General features: G+C 39.5%; 2 protein-coding genes across 3 annotated transcripts in view; one reads left to right on the top strand and one right to left on the bottom strand.

Annotated features, from left to right (window-relative positions):
• The window catches only part of PIG-Q (phosphatidylinositol glycan anchor biosynthesis class Q), a 33,191-nt gene extending 11,904 nt beyond the window's left edge, over positions 1–21,287 (bottom strand). Inside the window, exons 1-3 of the mRNA XM_067149783.2 lie at positions 20,210–21,287; positions 13,499–13,634; positions 1,260–1,404 (exon numbers count right to left, since the gene is read on the bottom strand). Coding sequence (XP_067005884.2) covers positions 1,260–1,404; positions 13,499–13,634; positions 20,210–20,995 — 1,067 coding nt within the window. The 5' untranslated portion in view covers positions 20,996–21,287. The remainder of the gene's footprint in view (positions 1–1,259; positions 1,405–13,498; positions 13,635–20,209) is intronic.
• Positions 21,288–21,615: 328 nt separating this feature from the next.
• Positions 21,616–22,545, top strand: part of LOC136876111 (thioredoxin domain-containing protein 11) — a 120,208-nt gene continuing 119,278 nt past the window's right edge. The window contains exons 1-2 of one of the 2 annotated variants that reach the window (XM_067149781.2): positions 21,616–21,953; positions 22,153–22,363. In XM_067149781.2, coding sequence (XP_067005882.2) covers positions 21,793–21,953; positions 22,153–22,363 — 372 coding nt within the window. In that variant the 5' untranslated portion in view covers positions 21,616–21,792. The remainder of the gene's footprint in view (positions 21,954–22,152; positions 22,364–22,545) is intronic. The other variant, XM_067149782.2, reaches the window with a different exon arrangement.

The raw sequence follows: 22,545 nt of genomic DNA on the forward strand, positions 1-22,545 counted from the left end.
AATCTTTGCGTTGGTATCCAAAATTATATGATTAAAGAAGGGGAATCAACAACTCTATAACAAACTTAAGTGCATTTGACAGATGAAGAAGTGAAACTTCACTATGAAAGAAGGACTCACTGAAGCATCCCTTGCTTCCTTGATTTTAAGGGAATCCCCTACATCTCAGCGCCGCCCACAGTTCCGGTCTTTTCCAGCACGCCTTTTGATGGCGTTGTGACTGCCAATGTCAAGAATTAAATTTGAACTCTCTCTCATACTGCATAAAATTTTAATTGAAAAGAGAGCAAAATAGGTATCCAATGTCATAAGCATGAAAGAAGACTAGATTTCCCACTACCTATTGTAAGTTAAAATTTGCCCACTGACGAAGAGTAAATACAACCTAGATTTACTCTACTTCAGCCTCTTTTTTAGTATTTTTTAAATGTGTTTTCAAACTTTTAATTTGAATGAAATATATTTCATTTCAAAGACACTGCCTAATTCCATTTAGTATATTTTAATCTATTTTATAAGAAAATAAGGCATTGCAAATTAGATCCACTGTTTATTTTAAATTTATCATCATTTTCTTCAGCATTATTTTTTTTAAATCCTAGTCAGTGGGTAAATTGTAATTATTATAATATTTTGTTTCATATTGTAACATTAGGGGCTGATGACCTAGATGTTATGCCCCTTTAAACAAGAATCATAATCTAAAACCTAAATTTATTGGAAAAAGCAATGTTGGCAACACTCATTTAAATGGTCCTTCTGGTACTGTGCATTGTTCCGAGACAATCAACATCAGTTTGCGACAGAAAACTTGAAAAAAGTATTTGTTGTTCACTGCAAAAACAAGCTATTTAAACCCACCACTCTGACCTATGACTGGTGAGTGATTTTTTTTATTTTTATAATACATAATCAAAATTATGTAATACTGAAACAAAATACTTTTATAGTTTTCATATATACCAAGTGATTACAATTACACTTTCCCTACTTAATTAAATCTAGACAGGAAACTATCTATAGTGCGTGTACCAAACTCGGTACGAATGCTACCCAGTACCTGAAAAATAATATAAGAATGTTCGCAGTTTTGCTGATCCTGGAGAGAAGCATATCAAGAGAGGAGAGATGCTTCGTGCAGCACGTTCTATCCTCCCCCGCATACCGCTGCACTTTCAGAGACCTTCTCATGAGCTTTGTACAATACATGTTTTTTCTATTATTACTATTATGTTTAACATTACTACATAATTACTAACCTTGCAGCATATACATAAATGCAATAGACATGGAAACTGGCAATTGCTAGAAGATCTGCTAGAATGGCAGCTTGGAATGTAAGTCCTAATTGTCCAAACCATAGGAAAATTTGAAATGTGAACTCCAGTAATGGTTGTGCAACCACTAGAAAGAAAATGAAAAGCATTACTGTTACATTCTTCACTAAAGTTTGTACATAAAAATTACATATGTTACTAGAGTACATAGTTGTAATTGATACCTGGGAGAGCAAATTTGTATTCATGTAGGCCTACAAGTTTATGTATAGAATGAGGATATCATATCATCACTAAAAGTACCGGAGGTTCCAATGGTCAGTCACGAGTCAATAAAATGAATAAAATATCATAACTGGAAAAGGACAGTGAGATCATCATATTGAATTAAATTAACAACCATGCAATACCACACACAAATCATTCAAGGCCTATCAGTTACTACTTTGAACATTAATGCTTTCACAGCCTGTACTTGTAAACATGATATAGGCTTTTGGGCTTTATCATGTCGAGAAAACAAGATGAAACTCTTTAAGTTTCACAGAGAACTTTGCTCCGCGTCTTCAGAAGAAAATCTTGACTGTTCATGCGGAAGTCTTCTACAATAATGAGGGTTTAAATTTAAGAATACTTTAGCATTGACCACTGTAAGTGTTATGCTCATTCATCACCAGATGGCTCCCTGCATGCTGGCACAGCACTAGCATTCCAAGCGGGAGCTAATGACACCATTAAGCTCCAGTTAGATATTCCTGTAATATCGCGTGTGTGTGAGAAGTAATAGAGAGGCCATCAAATGAATCAGGGACAAACATGGTAGAAGTAAACAGAAAATAATAAAATAAAATGCAATGAAAGACACCCAGGACAGAACAGAGCTGAATAATGGAAAGAAAGTGTGTGGGAAAAAAACAGAGGACAATAATAACATGGGATGGTATGGGAGTGGGGCCATAACCGGTGTACACACATCATGAAACAATGACACTCAACAAAGCCTGCGATGAACCATCAGGTGATGCAGAACATACGAATTTGGAAAATGCCGAAACAAAATAACAATAGTGAAAGAACAGGGAATAGAATGTTTGTTTGTTTGTTTGTTTGTTTGTTATTTGTCCAAGCCCTGTCCCTTTTCTCTAAGGATTCAGGTATAAGATGAGATAAATTTGTCGTGGCAGGTTTTTATGACCGGATGCCCTTCCTGACGTCAACCTCATCAGAGGAGTTAACGAGATAAAATGAATGACGTGATCATACCTGCCAACCTTCCCAATTTAGGCGAGAGACTCCCGATTTTCAATAATTTTTCTCGCCTCCCGATTATTCCATTATTTCTCCCGATTTTAGCTTATTTTATGTGAACTTCAAACATTTATTTTCAAATCCCTTATTTCAGCTTTGTAAGCCAGTGGCCAATAGTCCTTCGCTCACTGGCCGCTTTCAAATGAAACATACGTGAAATGCGCGCGAATGTGCCAATGTTTATTAAAACCTGTTTATTGCGACGTGTATATCGATTGTCAATCTCTCGTTCTCGCGTGCTATGTTAGTGTTCGTTCACATCAGTCTAGTCGATTCTAGATACTAGTCACTAGATTTGGAGTCTTTTCTAGTAACTGAGTGACAGAATGTCAAAGTTAGCAACTGGTGACTTTTCTAGAGATTTTAAAAGCCATTTGGAGACTATTCTGGTGAATTTTTGTGTATTACTTGATAATAATAACATTGCGATTCGCATAATCACGCAGGCGCGTGTTGCAATATATTAACCTATGTACTTGCTAAGTAATGGCATCCAAATGCATGACTGATTCACACGTGTGAAGCATGAGTTCATACTATTTTCGGAAGGCTTATCAGAGATCAAACATGTCATTCACATACCTCGTACTTCCTGTGAGGGAATAGAGATATGCAATTTTTAGCATGGTAGCCTCGTATAGCAACAGTCGGGTTTTTAGACAATAAGTGTTATACCATAGTACTCCTGTATTGTGCAAGACATGTAGATTAAGCAGATTTGACCAATTGTGTCTCCTGATTTTCTTATCAAAAACTCCTGATTTTTGGTTTTGTAAAGTTGGCAGGTAATATATGACAGTAGGAAGGGAGAGGGTGAAACCCGGTGCTGGCACATAGCCTACTCCTGTCGAATAGCCCCATGGGCTTAATATCCCAATCCGTCGGAAGAATCACCATCAACAGTGTCATATGCCCTCAAACCATATGAGCTCTGCAGAGAGGTCTGGAATGTAATCCAGGCATTTGGCATACAATTTAGTGATTAGAAATTGTATATTACCACCTCCCCTACCCTGCCAGCCAACAGTTTGATGGTGAAAATCTTTTCAACCAACGGGACTCGAACTGGCTAATCACGGTGTCAGACCATTTTTAGACTTCAACACCTGAGCAATCATGGCCACCAAGCGGGCTGGGAAGAGAACTACCTATGCAAATCCTTAATGGCTGGCAACCACGTATTACTTAATTGATAGTCAGTGACCCTGTTGAAATTGTTAGGATTTTTACTTATTTCCACAGCTTCCCACATAATCCTACACCTGTAGTATTTAATACGGGTATGAGTTCGAACATCTTGGAACACATCATGATCCAACGATAGTGCGCGCTCAGATATTGCTGACTTACCTGGCTGGTTAAGAAGGAAATTTCGCTGGTGTTCCTTGATACGAGTACTAATGAACCAGCATGTTAGACCAATGTACACCTCGCCGCAGCTACAGGGAATTTTGTATAATCAAGGGAACAATAGTGGGAACAATTTGTCCTTGCTTTTACCTGAACTGTGAGCAATTTTAGAGATTGTGCCAAACACGGTATTTATATTGTGCTTGTGGAGGGCCCTGGCAATTTGATTTGTGGTATTGTGAATGTAAGGCAGGTATGCAGTTCCTTTCACTTCCTCTTTCTGTGAACTTTACTTAGTTGTCCCTCTGGGATGCAGGACTCTATGAATCTATACATTGTTGTAACCATTACCCTTGAACGTGACTGAGTGTGTCCATCTCCTCTTGGATATATGATGGCTCACGAATTCATGTTACCCTCGTGGTGAGTGTTGTGAGAATGTCCTGTTTTAGGGCTGGATGGTGGTGAGAATCTGCATGAAGATAGCGATTTGTGTGGGTAGGCTTGTGATAGATGGTATGTCCTAAGGAGCCGTCCGGTTTCTTTCTTACTAGAACATCGAAGAATGGAAAGCATCTGTCTAACTCAATCTCCGTAGTGAATTTAATTGAAAGATGTTGCTGATTTAGGTGGTTTAGAAATAGATGAAGTTTCTCAGGACCTTTGCCCATACTATGTGTCCTCAACATACCTACGCCAAATCATAGGTTTAACGGGCGCTGAAGCAATAGCCGCCTCCTCCTCAAAAATGCTCCATAAAGAAATAAGCCACTACCGGTGAGAGTGGACTTCCCATAGCCACCCCATCCGCCTGTTCGTAAAATTGCCCACCTCACATGAAATAGCTGGAAGTCATGCAGTGGTGAAGTAGCATAGTAATGTACTTGGGGCACAGATGCTCAATGAGAGACATGATCGAGTCAATTGGCTCTTTAGTGAACAAGGACTCCACATCGAAACTCACTAGAAGTGCATTAAGTTGAAGGGTTATGGTTGACGCTTGTTGTTGTTGTTACTTGTTGTTTAAAGGGGCATAACATCGAAAGGTCACGGCCTGGTTATGGTTGACAACTTATTGACGAAATACAGAGAGTCCCTGACATATGATTCAGTATATCCAAGATTTTGTCAGTACTTACACGTGGTTGATGAACAAAATTTGCCTGTTCTGGATTGAATGACTCTCTCTTTGGCCAGCTTTTTTTAACATAACGACCGGGCAAGTTGGCCATGCGGTTAGGGGTGTGCAGCTGTGAGCTTGCATCCAGGAGATAGTGGGTTCGAACCCTACTGTCAGCAGCCCTGAAGATGGTTTTCTATGATTTCCCATATTCACACGAGGCAAATGCTCGGGCTGTAGTTTAACCTTTGTTTATGGACAGGACGTTACAGTACCACCTTCTAAAAATTGCTGCAGTAACTGCACGTTACCTAGAAACCGGAAGGGACTTCTCAGCTGTCTTTAGGAATAGTTTGGGAATGCAATAAGAGATTGCAGCATTGATCACACACAATATACTGCAGCTATCTGACTGAAATTTGTGGTACAACACAACAGTGGTGAAGCCATTTTGGTGAATGCTGCAGTGCGAACAACACATGTTTTCTAATAGCATTTCTACTGCTCAAATGGTTAAGCTGACATTTTTCTGCTAAATTAATATCTAAAATGACGAATTCTTCTTTATGAATGTATTATTTATGTAGCATTGTGCAATTACGGTGTTATAAAATACTGGGAACTTCAAAGTCGCATCAGATTCCACGGACAACAATTAGTGGTTGATGTTATGTTTGCAATTTGCTAACTACATAAGCTGGTTGCTGGATATCCCATTTGTGGTAAATAGCATCAGTGCCAAGTGCAAATTACTTTTTAGCTTTATTTCAGCAGTTGAGTGTTTAGATATAGATTACCATTCTTATGAAGTCTGCAGCAAAAATTCATTCTTACTTTTCAACATTATGGCTGTCTACAGGAAAGGCCTCAAAGTAAGTGACATAGTATATGAGCTGGATAATATACCTGAGGATATAGACACTTCCAGTGAATTCAGTGGTGATACTGAAAAGGAGCCATCCCCGGACAGTGACACCGATAGTAGAGATAGGTGATGTAGATATTGATTCCCATAGGGAACCTAAAATATTTGTCCTGAATGAGTAAATTTATAATACCAATATAATGGTCCGTTATTGGACATTATAAATTTTCCAGCTAACTCATTCTTGGTTGCCTGCGTTTCGCCCTCGTGTGCTAAGTTAGGCTCGTCAGTTGGGACTTAGCACACCACCCAAGATGCAAGGCTAGTGCATACCGTGGAGGCCACTGCATAGGCTACTTGAAGCCACCAGCAGTGCCAATGCACTATGAGAGCTATGTCTCATTTTCAAAAATTGATGCCTGCCTGGCCATCAAATGATGTAGATATTGATTCCCATAGGGAACCTAAAATATTTGTCCCGAATGAGTAAATTTATAATACCAATATAATGGTCCGTTATTGGACATTATACATTTTCCAGCTAACTCATTCTTGGTTGCCTGCGTTTCGCCCTCGTGTGCTAAGTTAGGCTCGTCAGTTGGGACTTAGCACACCACCCAAGACGCAAGGCTAGTGCATACCGTGGAGGCCACTGCATAGGCTACTTGAAGCCACCAGCAGTGCCAATGCACTATGAGAGCTATGTCTCATTTTCAAAAATTGATGCCTGCCTGGCCATCAAATGATGTAGATATTGATTCCCATAGGGAACCTAAAATATTTGTCCCGAATGAGTAAATTTATAATACCAATATAATGGTCCGTTATTGGACATTATACATTTTCCAGCTAACTCATTCTTGGTTGCCTGCGTTTCGCCCTCATGTGCTAAGTTAGGCTCGTCAGTTGGGACTTAGCACACCACCCAAGACGCAAGGCTAGTGCATACCGTGGAGGCCACTGCATAGGCTACTTGAAGCCACCAGCAGTGCCAATGCACTATGAGAGCTATGTCTCATTTTCAAAAATTGATGCCTGCCTGGCCATCAAATGATGTAGATATTGATTCCCATAGGGAACCTAAAATATTTGTCCCGAATGAGTAAATTTATTTAGGTTCCCTATGGGAATCAATATCTACATCATTTGATGGCCAGGCAGGCATCAATTTTTGAAAATGAGACATAGCTCTCATAGTGCATTGGCACTGCTGGTGGCTTCAAGTAGCCTATGCAGTGGCCCTACCACTGTCACCTCTAGCCACCACAATTCTAAACGACAACCGCACTCCAGAAAATTCCCATATTTTCCCACCTCCCATCACCTAACTTCCACCACCTTCCCACTGTCACCGCCACAAAGTCTCAACAATCGCATATCATAATTGAAAGGATGCTCCTGACCACGGTGACACATCACCAGAATAGTGTACCGGCCGACTTAGGCACCACAAGTGCTGTCACAGATAACAAGTGAAAGTGAAGTGAAGTGAAATCTCTAGTAATCCCAAAGATAGTGAAAAATTTCAGTGAATATACCAAATAAATGTTTCAGGTTGTATACGTGAAAATGAATAATATCACAATCACCACTATTATTACTAAAAGATCATTACTATTATTATCGCTTTTCAAAATATTATTATTATTATCATATTATGGCTATTAATCAAAACTATCACTACTTCCCTGGATAGCAATAACAATATCTAAACGGACAACATAAACACTTGGTTAATATAATTATCATTATCATTATTAAATTACTATTATTATTATTATTATTATTATTAATTTACTAAAATATTTTATTTCCATCCTATGCAAAGATAAGAATTCAAAATATAAACCGCCACAAGACGAGACCAAACCATCAATGAACACATAGTTACTACTACCGCATTGTTGACAACACTGACTGACCCACTAACACAGTGACCACCACGACTATGAATGACATTCCAAACAAACATGTGACTAGTAGTACTACCACAGATGTTTATAAACAAACAAATAACACCAAGACAAGACAGACCATACCCTGCAAAAGATGTACTAAGCAGTATAAACCACTGTATAAATAAATATTAAATAATGTATCTTGTGAATACAAAGTGGATCGTATTACCTAATACATATGTTACAAATACAAAACAAAATGGACCTAAAAACTATAGCCAAGCAAGAGGCTCCACGAAACAACAAATTTACCTTTAAAAATTGTGTAAAATATATAACTTGTGCTAGATATGTAATTATTGTAAATTGATGCATATGTAGTGAATATGATCAGCAAGAAGGACTAAAAGACTCTAACCAAAGAAGAAACTCAATGAAACAATTACCAAATGTAAATATATGTAAATATAAATGTACAAAGAAAGAATTCAATAAACGGGGTCTAGCGGGGGAAGACTATGGGGGGGGGGGGGTGCGGGTCCTCTCCGTGGGATGGTTCCCCTTGTTGGTCCGGCGATCTCTGCGCCAAGTCAACAATAAATAATGACGTATGTACAACACATACAACCACGTTTAAAGCCAAAGTATCAATAAATCAACAATCAAAGGCCAAAGAGCTACTAGTTTAGCTGACGGCCCCGCCTGTCAAAGGACAGGAATGAAATAACCTCAGCAGCAGCAACCTCCACGGTATGCACTAGCCTTGCGTCTTGGGTGGTGTGCTAAGTCCCAACTGACGAGCCTAACTTAGCACACGAGGGCGAAACGCAGGCAACCAAGAATGAGTTAGCTGGAAAATTTATAATGTCCAATAACGGACCATTATATTGGTATTATAGTAGAGATAGGTGTCGTCAAACAATTGGAGACCTCATTGTTATTCCAGAGACAGATCCTGAAGCAGAAAATTCCAGTTCTGACAGTGATTCTGTTGTTGAACGAAGACGATGGTTGAAGAGGAACACTATGACGACTGTGTCTATATTTTCTCTCAGTAAAGGTGTGTCCTTTGAAATGTTTGATGTTACCAACCGATTATTTCAACCAGTACCTGGGAGAGGACACTGTGGCTCATATTTGTTTCCAGAGTAATTTGCTCAACAAAAACAAAAGACTATTCCTCCTATAAGGTCAGATGAAATCTATTCATTTTTAGGCCTACAATTCTTTCTTGGCTACCACCGTGTGCCAAGGATTCAAGATTACTGGTCTAATGAACCAGATCTTGGTGTATCCGTCGTAACGGGAGACAATGAATCATGACCGGTATTTTCAAATTTTGGCCAATATTCATATACATGACGATACCATTCCCCATGACAAGGACAAATTATACAAAATTCGGCCACTGATAGTTGCTCTTAATAATTTCCAGAGGCTCGGAAAAGCAGATCAGTTTCAATCTATAGACAAAAGTATGATTTTATTCAAAGGACGTTCATCCATCAAACAATACAACCCTATGAAACCAATAAAAAAAGGCTATAAACTCGGGTGTTGATCAGATATGGCCGGATATATATGAATGAGCTTGATATGTACCAAGGTAAGAAAAGTGACAACAGTGTAAAAACTGATTTCGAGCTTGGGGGGTCAGTGGTGAAAAATCTGATGTCATCAGTATGGGGTAAAACTACGTTGTAGTAATGGATAACTATTTCTCCTCTGTGCCACTTTTTGAAAGTTTGAAGTCTGAAGGCATATTTGCATGTGGGACAGTGCGATCTACAAGACAAGGCCTTCCAGCTCTTGCCAAGGATAAATAAAGATTTGAAGAGAGAGGATTTTGATTACTGAATAACAGACCAGGGTCTTCTTTCTGTAAAGTGGAAAGATAACTGCAGTGTCCATTTACTTTCAAATTACCATGGCACTGAGACGTGTGTAGTTACAAGAACAATGAAGTATGGTCAAAAATAGAAGTGGAAGTGCCAACAGTTGTGAAAAATTACAATGAACTAATGGTTAGCAAAGATGACAGGCTGAGATCAATGTACAAGATGATCATAAGTTGAAGAAATGGTGGCATCAGTTGTTTTATGGCTTCATAGAAATAACACTTGTGAACTCGTACATAGTATATTGTGAAATGATGGGGAAGATTCCTTACTTCACTTATACCAAATGAGTTGGCCGTGCAGTTAAAGGCACGCGGCTGTGAGCTTTCATCCGGGAGATAGTGGGTTCGAATCTCACTGTCGGCAGCCCTGAAGATCGTTTTCCGTGGTTTCCCATTTTCACACTAGGCAAATGCTGGGGCTGTACCTTAATTAAGGCCATGGCAGCTTCCTTCCAACTGCTAGGCCTTCCCTATCCCATCATCGCCGTAAGACCTATCTGTGTCGGTGTGACGTAAAGTCACTAGAAAAAAAAAAAAACTTCACTTATAAGCACTGTGTTTCCCAGGGTCTGTTAACCTTACAGCAACAAATGCCAAAAAGGAGAGGAAGACCATCTAAGAGCCAAGAGGGAAATTTTACCTCACCTCTACAAACAAAACGAAGGAGGACGGCAATGTTTACTGTGTCATCAGACATAAGTCTCTCACTGGCCAGAATTTTTTAAGGCAAGGGGAAGGTGTGAACTATGTTCACCAAAGAAAGTGGAATCCAGGCCTTATTCCAAATGCTCAGAGTGAAAAATTTTCCTGTGTGCCAATGAAAAAAAAAAAAAGAAGAAAAAAAAAAAGTAATATTAATGAAAAAAAACTGCTTATATGAGTATCATCAAATTGCGTGAGTGATGAGTGAGATTGATGTTTCAGTGTGTTTTGTGCTGTTTTTTCTTCAAGCCTGTTTTTATGAACAATTCTGACAGTTTAAAGAAATGTAGTGAAGTAGTGTTTTATATGCACCTTGAAATATGTCTTTCGGTCCTGTCAAGCCCAAAATTGCATTTTGGCCCCATTTAATATTATTTTGCATTTTTATGATTTTGTTCATGTTTATATATCTACATCTATCATTAAATCATTTTTTAAAAAAGTATTCAAAAAATTATAGTTTTATAATAATTCAGTAAACAAAGGGTTAATTAAGGCCACTTCTTCCCCCTCCTAGCCCATCATTGACGTAAGACCTATCTGTCCCTGTTCAAGATAAAACAAATTGTAAAAAAATAAAACTTTAACATTATGATTGCTTTTGTCTCTACTATTGCACATGCACAAGAAACAAGAATTTATTTCTGAAGATGTGGAGCAAGGTTCTCTGCGAAACGTAAAGTGTTTCACCTTACACTTGACATGGCATAAGCCCAAAAGCCTATATCATGTCTACAGTTACTACTTGCTACGAATATACCTAGTTCTTCAACCACCTTATTGGCAAACTTTTCAATACTTATGAAAAATTCTCCTATTTTTATGACAAGTGTAACACATCCAAAAGGACATCATGTTATTCTTACCACCATCATTTAGAATATATGAGATTCAACTATATAACAAAAAATGTTACACCCACTATGGGCAAACCTAAAGATGGTTTTCCATTTCCACACCAGGCAAATGTTAGTGTTGTAGTTTAAGGCCATTGCTACTACCTTCCCAGACCTAGTCATTTCCTATCCCAGTGTCCAGAAAATATAATGATGTTAGTGTGACATAGAACAGATAGCAATAAAAAGGGAAAGAGTCCAAAAATAAATGGATCACCGCAGTGAAGTCCGACTTAGAACAGCTGGGGATTTTAGAACAAACCATACAGGATCGTATATTATTCCGGCAGTTGACCTTTCAAGGTATCTTTCCAGAGTCTCTCACTAGCAGACAGAGTACAGGCACCACCCGACCGAAGTGGACCGAATAAAGGAAACAAGCACACAGCCAGAAGATGAAAGCTTTCTGGGCGAAGAAAAAAACAATTTCCATACAAGGAGTCGAAACGAGCCCCATGGTCCTCAGTAGGCCCAAACGACAATAAGAATTTCTTGGAACTGAAGTTTTCCCAATTTGTTGAACAGCAATTACATTGTACATGCAGGTTAGACTATGTCATTGTGCTATGAGGGTAAGCCCAAAAATAAGGTCTCCTAATTTTTTATAAATACAGAACTCTGTCCGTGTGGCTGTTGGTCACAATATTGTGAAAAGCGTTTCCCGCGCTGGCATATAAACATGCACACGCCGCACTGAGGCACTCAGCCTTGGCTTGGCAGCCATTGAGAATGGAGCTCCCGTTGGATGTTACCGCCAAGTGCGAAGTGCGCGCAGTTATTCGGATTTTGAACACAAAAGGTACTGAACCGATTGAAATCCATCGCCAATTGACGGAAGTGTATGGTGAGTCGTGCATGGATGTCAAAAATGTTCATAAGTGGTATAGAGAGTTTGCAGCCGGTCAAACTGAAATTCACGACAAACAAAGAAGCGGGAGATTATCAATTTCCGTCGAGACAGTTGTGAAGGTTGAGCAAATCATGCGTGAAGATCGGCGGATCACCCTGGATGATCTCTGCACCTTGGTTCCTGAGGTTTCCCAAAGTGCCGCTCACAGAATTTTAATGGGAAGGTTCAAATACTGGAAGGTGTGCGCAAGATGGTTGCCACGAATGCTGACTGAAGACCACATGTGGCAACGAGCTGATTCTTCCAGCTCATTTCTTCAATGCTTTGCAGCCGAACAGGGCAAATTTTTGGACTCAATTGTCATGGGTGACGAAACCTTGGCGTTCCACTTTACACCTGAGACCAAGCAACAATCACGCCAAAGCCACGGAAATTCAAGCAAACACAGTCTGCTGGTAAAGTCATGACAACTTTGTTTTGGGATCGTAAAGAGATATTGTTGGTCGACTTTAGGTCCACTGGGACCACAATTAATGCTGACAGGTACTGAGAGACCCTGAAAACACTTAGACGGGCAATTCAGAACCGGAGAAGAGGAATGTTGAGCAAGGGCGTAAACATTCTCCATGGCAACACTCGCCCGCATGTCACCCGGCAAACCGTTGCTCTCCTGCAACAGTTTCAGTGGAACATCATCACCCACCCATTCTACAGTCCCGACCTGGCACCCAGTGACTATCACTTGTTCCCTAAGTTGAAAGAACATTTGGCTGGAAAGCGATTCAGCACCAACGACGAGGTGAAAGATGAGGTTCACAACTTCCTGAACAGCATGGCGGCGAGCTGGTATGACATGGGCATACAAAAACTGAAATTGTGATTATGTAGAAAAATAGCTAAATGTTCAAGCTGTAAAATGATGTAAACCATTGTAGAAATAAACAGGTCTATGTATTTATGGGGAAAAAAAATAGGAGGCCTTATTTTTGGGATTACCATTGTATGTAATGCACATTAAGTACAGGTTACTGATGTCTCAGACACGCTGATAGATATGGTTTATTTTAACTGGCTCAGTCCAGTGGTATTTGAAGGTGCTCAAGTAAGTTAGCCTCGTGTCAGTAGATTTACTCGCACGTAAAAGAACTCCTGCGGGACAAAATTCCGGCCCCTCAGCGTCTCCGAAAACCGTAAAGTAGTTAGTGGGACGTAAAGCAAATAACATTATTATTATTATTATTATTATTATTATTATTATTATTATTATTATTATTAAAGTATTTACATGACAAGAGGGAAAGAGAAGGTTCATAATTTGTTCAACTCACTTACCAAGGAAAGTCCACCAAAGATTGATGTGGTATAGAAAAAATCTTCCCAGCATATTATTAAAAGCAAAATTCAATTTCAAACCAGCTGGTATACCCATTATCCATTTCAAGAGGTCCCTTAATGTACTAACCACCACCTGTAAATGGAAAGTTACAATTGGAACTAATTGATTTTAATCAGCTTGAGGAAAATATAAGTTGCTAAACAGAATAGTGAATTATTAACTATTTCAAGAAACAACAGGCATAACATACTGGCAGCCAACTAAAACTCTTCCTGGTCATTAAACTAGCTCCACCAGAAAGACACATTTGATCAACTCAATGTGCAGAATGTATAGATCGATGGGGAAGTCAATGATATGGCGGGGAAATTTTCACTCATAAGCAGCGGGATAAGGGAAGACTGAGCCACAATTAAATAGGACTAATGGAAGTTTCTTTGCTCCTTGTTTACATACACAGGCAGCTTATGTATCTCAGCCATACTAATGTATACCGATGAGCCAATGCATTACAACCACCCCAACCTAGGAACACTTAGCACATCTGGAGCGGGAAGAATAATGACATACTGGAAGCATGGTATACTGTATACAAGGTCTCTCATATAAACTAAGACCATCGAAGCGGCATTTTAGTCTCCGATACGTAAGCTGCAGTATAGAAGGAGCGTGCATAATTCTTGATATTGCAAGCAGCCTGTACGTGTTCAACCTGGCAAGCATCAGTTGCTATTCTGAATCTCAGCTGTTAACAGGGTGAGACAGTTATCATTGCAACACCGTATTTTTTATATGTAAAAGTTCTGGTTTCATCTTAATGATCTTGTGAACACTCATAACTCTCGCTATCGGGTGTGCAGAAAATTTTAATGGTGTTTATCAAATTCCTCATTATTATAGGAAGATTGATGTTTAGTGTGCTGTTAGTGCAAGACGAATAATTGTGCCTTTTTTTTTTCTTTTCAAGACGACAGTAAACGAAGATAGGTACCAAGATGACACTTTGACGCCATTCTTCCATAAGTTAACGGAAGAAGAAAAACTGCATGGGTGGCTTCAAAAAATTTCAGCCCCTGATCATACAATAGTAGGCTCCCTTCTTACAATCTTAGAAGTGTTTGCAGACAGAGTGATCAGTGGTGGTCTATTTCCCCTTCGTTCTCCAGATCTAACAGTGTGTGATTTTTACTTGTGGGGTAAACTACAAGAAAAAGTGTATCGAACAAATCCTCACACATTGGAGGAATTGAAAGAAAACATTACGAATGAAATCAGAAACATTACAGTGGCAGAACAGTGTTTACCAGATACAATGCCTGTATAACCCTGGAAGGATGACACTTCCAGCATCTTTTATAATGCAAGATTTCATATACACATTTAAAACAGGGTGACCGCATGCGACATCAGTTCGGCTGAGGCAGCTGCCGTAGCGCAGAGTACAAACACCGTGCGTTCGGTCTTAGTTTATATGAGAGACCCTGTATAGGGCAGGTCTACAGGCTTGCTGTTACAGTAGTGTCACCAGTATCAGAATGGGAAAAGCAAATCTTTCCAATTGCGATACAAGGCAAATTTTGATGGCATGGTGCCTTAGAACCAGCATATCTGAAGCGGCACAGATGTCAGCTGCTCTCGCATTGCTGTTGTGAGCACGTATCAAAAGTGGTGCAACGATGGGCAAACAACCTGTGTCAAGAGTGGCTCACAGATGCCAGCAGAGGCTGTCTTGCATTGTTCGGAGCGTCCATGGTGCCACAGTTCGAGAATCGCCAACAGGTACAATGATCATGACCAGGGCAATGCTTCCCTACACACAGTTTAGTGCTGTGCATAGGACTGCAGAGTCAACAACCCAGTCGTATCCAAATGTTGACTGCACTCCACCGAAAGCAGCACGACATGGGCACAAAATCAATGCCACTGGACTGTGGATGATGGGGAAACATTCACCTGGTCCAGTGAATCCAAGTTCCTGGTTCATCATATCTACGGCCGAGCGTGTGTACGTCGATTTCCAACGGAGGCTACGGCACGTGGTTGCACGGTTGGGCAGAGACAGGCTGGTGGAGGAGCTGTGATGATCTGTGCGATGTTTTCATGGAACACATTAGGGCCCATTATTCCAGTACACCATCCCTAACAGATATCCGGTATATTGAAAAGCAAGTCCATCCATTCATGTCAACATAGTTCTCTAATGGTGACAGCCGCTTCCAAGAGGACAGTGTGCCATACCACACTGCCAGGATTGTGAAGGACTGGTTTGAAGAAAGTGAATTTGCTTTAATGTCATGGCCCCCAAATAGCTCTGATATGAACCCCATTAACCATCTGTAGTTCGACTTGGAGAAGCTACACCATCACTGCTCAGCACTGTACGCCAACTGGAGGGGCTGCTGTAGCACTCATGGTACCAGATACCCATGATACTGTTTACCACCTCGCTGAGTGGCTGTGGTTCTGCAGGCAAAAGATGGTCCTACGTCGTATTAGGTTATTGGTCATAATGTAATGGTTCACTGATGTACATTATGTGATCAGAACCCTGAACAACCATTGATGTTCATTCCAAAGACACTAGCCATGTAACTAATAGCATGTAGGAACGCCTTTTGTTACTATTACAGCATTTAATCTCCGTGGAAGGCTTTCCACTAAGTTCTGATACACTGAAGATGCAATTTGTTCCAGTTCTTCCTGAAACATGGTGTACAGTTGTCAGGCTGTTGAGCAAATTGATCTGGCACACAACTACTGCTCTTATTCATCCAAAAGATGTTTGATGGGGTTGAGGTAGTGGCTTTGTTTAAAGGAACATTATCATCCTAATATTTAGATTGATGATTTCAAGACCCATAATAAGACAAAATAAAAGGCTTTTAGGCTTTTGCCATGTGAAGCAAACAAGGTAAAATTCTTAAAGTTTTGCAGAGAACTTTGCTCCACATCATCAGAAGAAAATCTTGTCTGTTTACAAGGAAGACGACTCTAATAATGATGGTTTGAATTTGAGAATACTTTACCATTGGTCTATTAATAGTGGTACCCTCGTTCATCACCAGATGGCTCACGAACGTTAACAATTTTACCTTGTTTTCTTGACACGGCAAAGTTCAAAAGCCTTATCATCATGTCTTCTATTATCATGCTGATATAGAAAAGGTCCAATTCCCAAGTGTTGCCACTGTTTGGGAAGTAGGCTATTATATAAAATGTTTTCATTAATACCTGTGTTCATTATGCCATCGACCAGAACTAACGATCCAAGTGCAAACCAGGGAAAACAGTCCCAGACCATCACTCCACCACCACCACTCAATTTCAACAGTCATCACAACACACTCAGATATATACCATTAACCAGGCACCTGCCAGATTCCACACATGCCCGTCTTGAGTGTCGCAGCATGTACCATGACTCACCACTCTAAGCAACATCGACCATTATTTTTTGTGATCAGTAGCTTTCAGGCAGCAACATGACCCTGAAAACCAAGTCCTATCGCCCCTTCACGGATCGTTCTGTAACTGATCTCTGTCCCTGACCAGCAATGGAAGTCCTCTGGAATAGGCTACGAGGGGATTTGATGTCTGGTTCGTACAGTATGCTTTAAAGTTAGAGTGATAGGCTTCGGTGCTTCCCTATCATTTCCAATTCACAATAACATTGCTAACAGTGCACCCCTAGACACATATAACTCCTGAGAAATCTCTCTGATATAATGCTTGAATCTGCGAGCCCTACATCTTGCCCAGCTCAAACTTACTCAATTCCCTATGTTGACTCATTCTGACAGAAAACGTTCAGGTGGACATATTGTACCTGCACTTGTATCCCCTGAAATGAATATCCAGATGCGTCACAAAGCGTGTTCAGTGAGGTGTCCAGATACTTTTGACTACATAGTGTACAATGACTGTAAGAGAATAAGGGAAAAGACCTACTGCAATTGTGGATTATTCTTTGAAGACATTGGTGTTGGAGTGATGCAAATGTGGAATTGGAGGGTAAAAGAAGAATGAAATGAAGAATACCAATGGTCCAATCACACTAACAAACAAGAAAAAAGACATCTTGTACCCATAGCCATAATGAATTGTACAAGTACTATCTGCAGGTAATTCCATTTGACAGAACTCTTGAAAGGTAGGTGCTACCGACATTCTCTGCAAGCTATTCATCCCGACTAATACTGATATTTAAATGCACAGGGTGGGTGGGAAGTAATTCCTTATTGCAATATGCTAACAAATCTCTTAATATTTATTTGACCACAACAAATTTTGCTGGTTAGTTTAACATGGGAGAAATTCTATGGATTAACACATAACACTTGCAACTAAAAATTAAAACTCCACCTATGCACCAGTCTTTGTAACCAACAGGGGATATTTCTGACTTGACTTTCGCAGGAATTCTTGAGGGACCTTAGTAAGGAGTTTGCAAATACAATAAAATTGTTGGTTTGGTGTGATAAACAACCCCACAGAAAGAAGGCGCATGGAGTGAGGTCGGGACCCTGTGCTGGCCACTTATGCAGACCACAGTGACCCAACCAACGTCCTGGAAAACGTCAGTCCAGCCACTCGTGGATGTCAAGTGCAAAATGAGGTGGGATATATCTTGCACCAATATGGGGTCAGTGATATTATCCCAAGTAGAAACAATTGGCCAAACTTCATTTTCCAACATGGCTAGGTACTGTTCTGCATTCATGGTGTCTTCAAGAATGAACGGACCAACAACTTGTCTAGATATCATGCCACACCAAACTGTGACCTGAGAACAGCTTTGAGACTTTTCAATTGTGGTCTCTGAATCATTCTCTGCTCAGTATTATCTGCAAAACTTTTAGTGATACTTCGGCTCCCTAGTGCCGAATCGGTAAACCTTGATTATCTTCGAGATTCGTACTGCCAACCTTTGACACAAAACCTATGAATCGATTATGCATCGCCATGAGACATCTGGCGGTATAATTGCAACACTTTATGTACTGTTGTTGTTTACACAGCAAGGCCAAAATATAGGCCGAGGTTAGGATTGAACATGAGTGAGGAAAATATTATGGGAGATATGTCAGCAACCAACTTATGACGAGTGACCATCGAGGCATTCCATTTACTATCTGCCTCAGATGGGGAGGGGTATTGCAGAAAGGTGAAAGAACTGGAACACTGGAGGCACGACGGTGTCATGGAAATAGCCATGGACAAGATTGTAACTAATAGTACTGCAGATACCAGTGACGACTGTGAAAGTGATATTTCTGAGAATTCATTTTAGGTACAAGATTCGTATCGAGAAATGTTATATAATGTGTGTGTGACACAGTTGTTGGCTTAAAAAAATAAAGTTTTAGGAAATTCATATCGGTCAATCATACTATCGATTCAATTCAGATTTTGTTTTCATTCAGTTGGCAGCATTACCAGAACCGGGCTAGCTCCCTCCTTACTCCTCATCCCCCCCCCCCCGTAAAACGAAGTATCACTTGAAGTTTTGAGGATAATAGTGACAGTTGTACCTGTTAACAAACCCTCCAATATGAAAAACAGCTTCGTCGCTCCAAATGATGTTCTCGAGCAACTGTGGCCAGTATTCGCTCCAAATGATGTTCTCGAGCAACTGCGGCCAGTATTCGCTCCAAATGATGTTCTCGAGCAACTGCGGCCAGTCTTCATACCAATCTAGCATGATCTCACTATACTCCATTCGATGGTCACAATCTACAGGTGATAGCTGTTGACAGGAATTTTCATGAATGGAAATTTAATTCTTTGTTCAGAACGGTTCTTATGGTATGATGGGAGAGACGACTTGTCTTGTTGATTTGTGATGGTTTCTGGTGAACATATCCTGCACCATTTGTACATTTTGCTCCGACCTGGATGTCAAGGAACGACCACTTCTAGGAGTATCCGTCAAAGATCCTGTGTTCATCAGTTTATCATGACAGTTCTTGATGGTCTTTGGGTCCAATGTAGCATGAGACTCATGTACTGTTTGCCACTTGCACAATGGAATGCCAGACTTTGTAACGGGTGGCCACCTGAGCTCTCTCTTGCATCAATATACGATGTGCCATTACAGACCAAGGTCTACCACTGTAAAAAAAAGATAATTTAAGTCTCCAAAAAAAATATTGATATATACAATTTACAATACGGAGTTACTTCCCACCCAACCTGTAGAGAGAGAGAGAGAGGGAGAGACAGAGAAACAGAGAAACAGACAGACATACACACACACACACACACACACACACACACACACACACACACACACACACACAAATGCAATCTGAACTCTTTTGCTGCGTGAATAGTGCTAAATTAAGCACACATCTGAATGAAGTCTAACCCCTTGTGATACTGTACTACGAAAAGACCAATAATTGGACAGGCTATTCCATATGAATTCACTCTCATAGTTTTGAAAACTGTGTTAGCCTGTATTCATCACAACAATGAATTGGCATTCACTCTCCAAGAGTTCTACAATCTTCCTTTAAAACCAGAAAGTGACAGTTTTCCTGACTCCAGTGTGTTCACAGGCTTACAAACTAACGACTGAAACACAAAAATGTAAATAGCATAGGGCCTATACTGGTACGTAATAATACTGCCATGTTACCTGTGTGAATAAAGTTTAAAATAACACAGATTTTTTAAATAGTCAAATTATAACTTTTTAGGCATACCTCAGCTATATCAAGGAGAGACTGTGAAGGTGAAGATGTCAGCAAACTCAGTAACCAGTATAAAAGCAACACACCAGTACACATGTCAATGATAGTAGCTACAATAAAGTTCCCTACTTTTAATGTCACTCTTTTATCAGATACAATACGATGCAGAGCCCAGGACATACTTTGTAGAAACATATGCACCTTTAGCCCAAGAGCACTGAACTTCAAAATAGCATCCATGAAGACAATTAAACCAAGTAAACTATCCACAATTTTCAAAAATATAGTTAATATAAGAATTACGATGGAACCAAACACTGTGGGTTTCGCTTGATCTTTCAGGCCTACGTGATTTGATCTAATAAGTGTCATCAGAGTTGTGAAATAATCCACACAGTCAGAGTTTCTACTCTCAGAACATTGTAGCAGTAATTCAGATTCCAAAAACATCTGATAATCATACACAACAGATATAACTCTACAAGGTTTACGCACGTCAATATTCTCTCCGTTACTAATCACTTGATAAAATACAATTCCATCTTTCTGTACACCCAATGACACCCAATTTCTGACTCCAGCGTTATAAGGCGTATTAGGAGTATTATCCTTAGAGAAGTAACCTATAATATTTTGATTGTTCGTATTCGGATTTTCATCATTCACACCCGGCGATTTTATTCCAAGAATGTAGAAGTTATTCACGTTTCCTTTCTGATAATATTGCACTGTTCCATACACATTTCCGGGGGCCATTAGAAACAGTGATGAAGGAAGAAAGATAATTGTGGTACTCATATTGAATACTTTGCAGTCACCAATTACCAACGAGATAATTTCCACATATCATCGCAGAATACAATTTTCATCTGTACACACATAAAACCTAACCTCTTTTAAAGAGTAAAATATGATAAAACAATTGGAAGCGCGAGGAATTGAAGCAAATTCTCATAAGTATAGATATAAATCACAAAGCAAAGACTTCAAGAAGGAATTATGGTATCTACGCAGTAACTTCACAGAAAATGCCCTATTCATGAAATTAAATGCTACAACTGCATAAATAAATGGACGCTGCACCACCATGTTTGTTGACATCACCAGACATCAACCAGAGATGAAAGTACTGAAGATATTTTCCTAATGACTCATGTTAAAATTAACATTATGCGGCCAGAAATGTGAACAGTATCATTTTACGGTTTGCAAGAATCGAACGCTCTATGCTCTTATAGAACAGAAAATTAACAGAATGTATTAAATGCCCTTTCGAGCGCACCTTTATATTAATAATAAAACTGGAGTTTGCGTTTCAAACAAGTATGATATCTTTGTTAAGATATTCATTGACAATATTATCTATCGACTTGCGATTCGATGCGATTTCTTACCTTATTATCGATAGTCGAAAAAATGGTTCCAGCCAGCTGGCAGAGTTGACATGGAACGGGAATGACAAGTAAATTTAAATTTAAAGCTTCTAATTGGATTTAAGAAACCTAAAAATGCAAGCACGTAGAAGTGTCTTTCGGCTTACAGTCGTGCAGTTTTGATTGCATATTGTCGTGATAAAAGACATATGACGTGGAGTGATGTCTTTGGGTATGCCAGTGACGGTAGAAGAGCGAGATGCTGACCGAAGCGGACGTGGCCCTATGGATAACAATTTTACCTCAAAAATGTATTATTATGGAAGAGAACTCTGTTTCATTTTAGCGCTTCTATTTACTTCATTTGCTGCTTTACAAAATGCGTGAGTGTTCCTGCTGTCAGTGCTTTATAGCCATTTCCCAGGATAAATTTTGATGGGGTTATAACTTCATGAATACTCCCTAAAAATTTAATGTTTCCTTGTGAGATAGCTTTCTTGAACAAATACCATGTGCAGTGTGTATCAGTGATGCCTTAATTGTTTGAATTATGTTTTTTAGATATGCTTAATTGAATTTCAGACCTCCCAAAGTTTCGAAAAGTCCTGTGCCTGTTCCGTTCTTTCCTCCTACATCTCTCGTCGCCGATTTTTATCACGGTCAACTAAATGCAGCATTTGAAAGAGTCTCCGAGTCGGATATTTCTTTCGTTATGTACTATGCACCGTGGGATGCAGAATGTCAAACAGCCAAAATGCATTTCAAGTCTGTAGCCCAATACTATTATAAACAGGTACAGTATTTGATTAGATACTAGTTATTTAGAATAGCATGTATCTTACTATTAATAACGAGATAAATTATTGATAATAGTAGACCTACTGAAAATTAAACATGATGTAGTAGAAATAGGAGAGAACTTACTGTGATTGATGATAAAATTTTGAAAAAATTGTAAGTTTTAGTTCATACAAA

The sequence above is a fragment of the Anabrus simplex genome, chromosome 6 (genome assembly GCF_040414725.1).
Source record: "Anabrus simplex isolate iqAnaSimp1 chromosome 6, ASM4041472v1, whole genome shotgun sequence".
In the NCBI taxonomy this organism is placed as follows: Eukaryota; Metazoa; Arthropoda; class Insecta; order Orthoptera; family Tettigoniidae; genus Anabrus; species Anabrus simplex.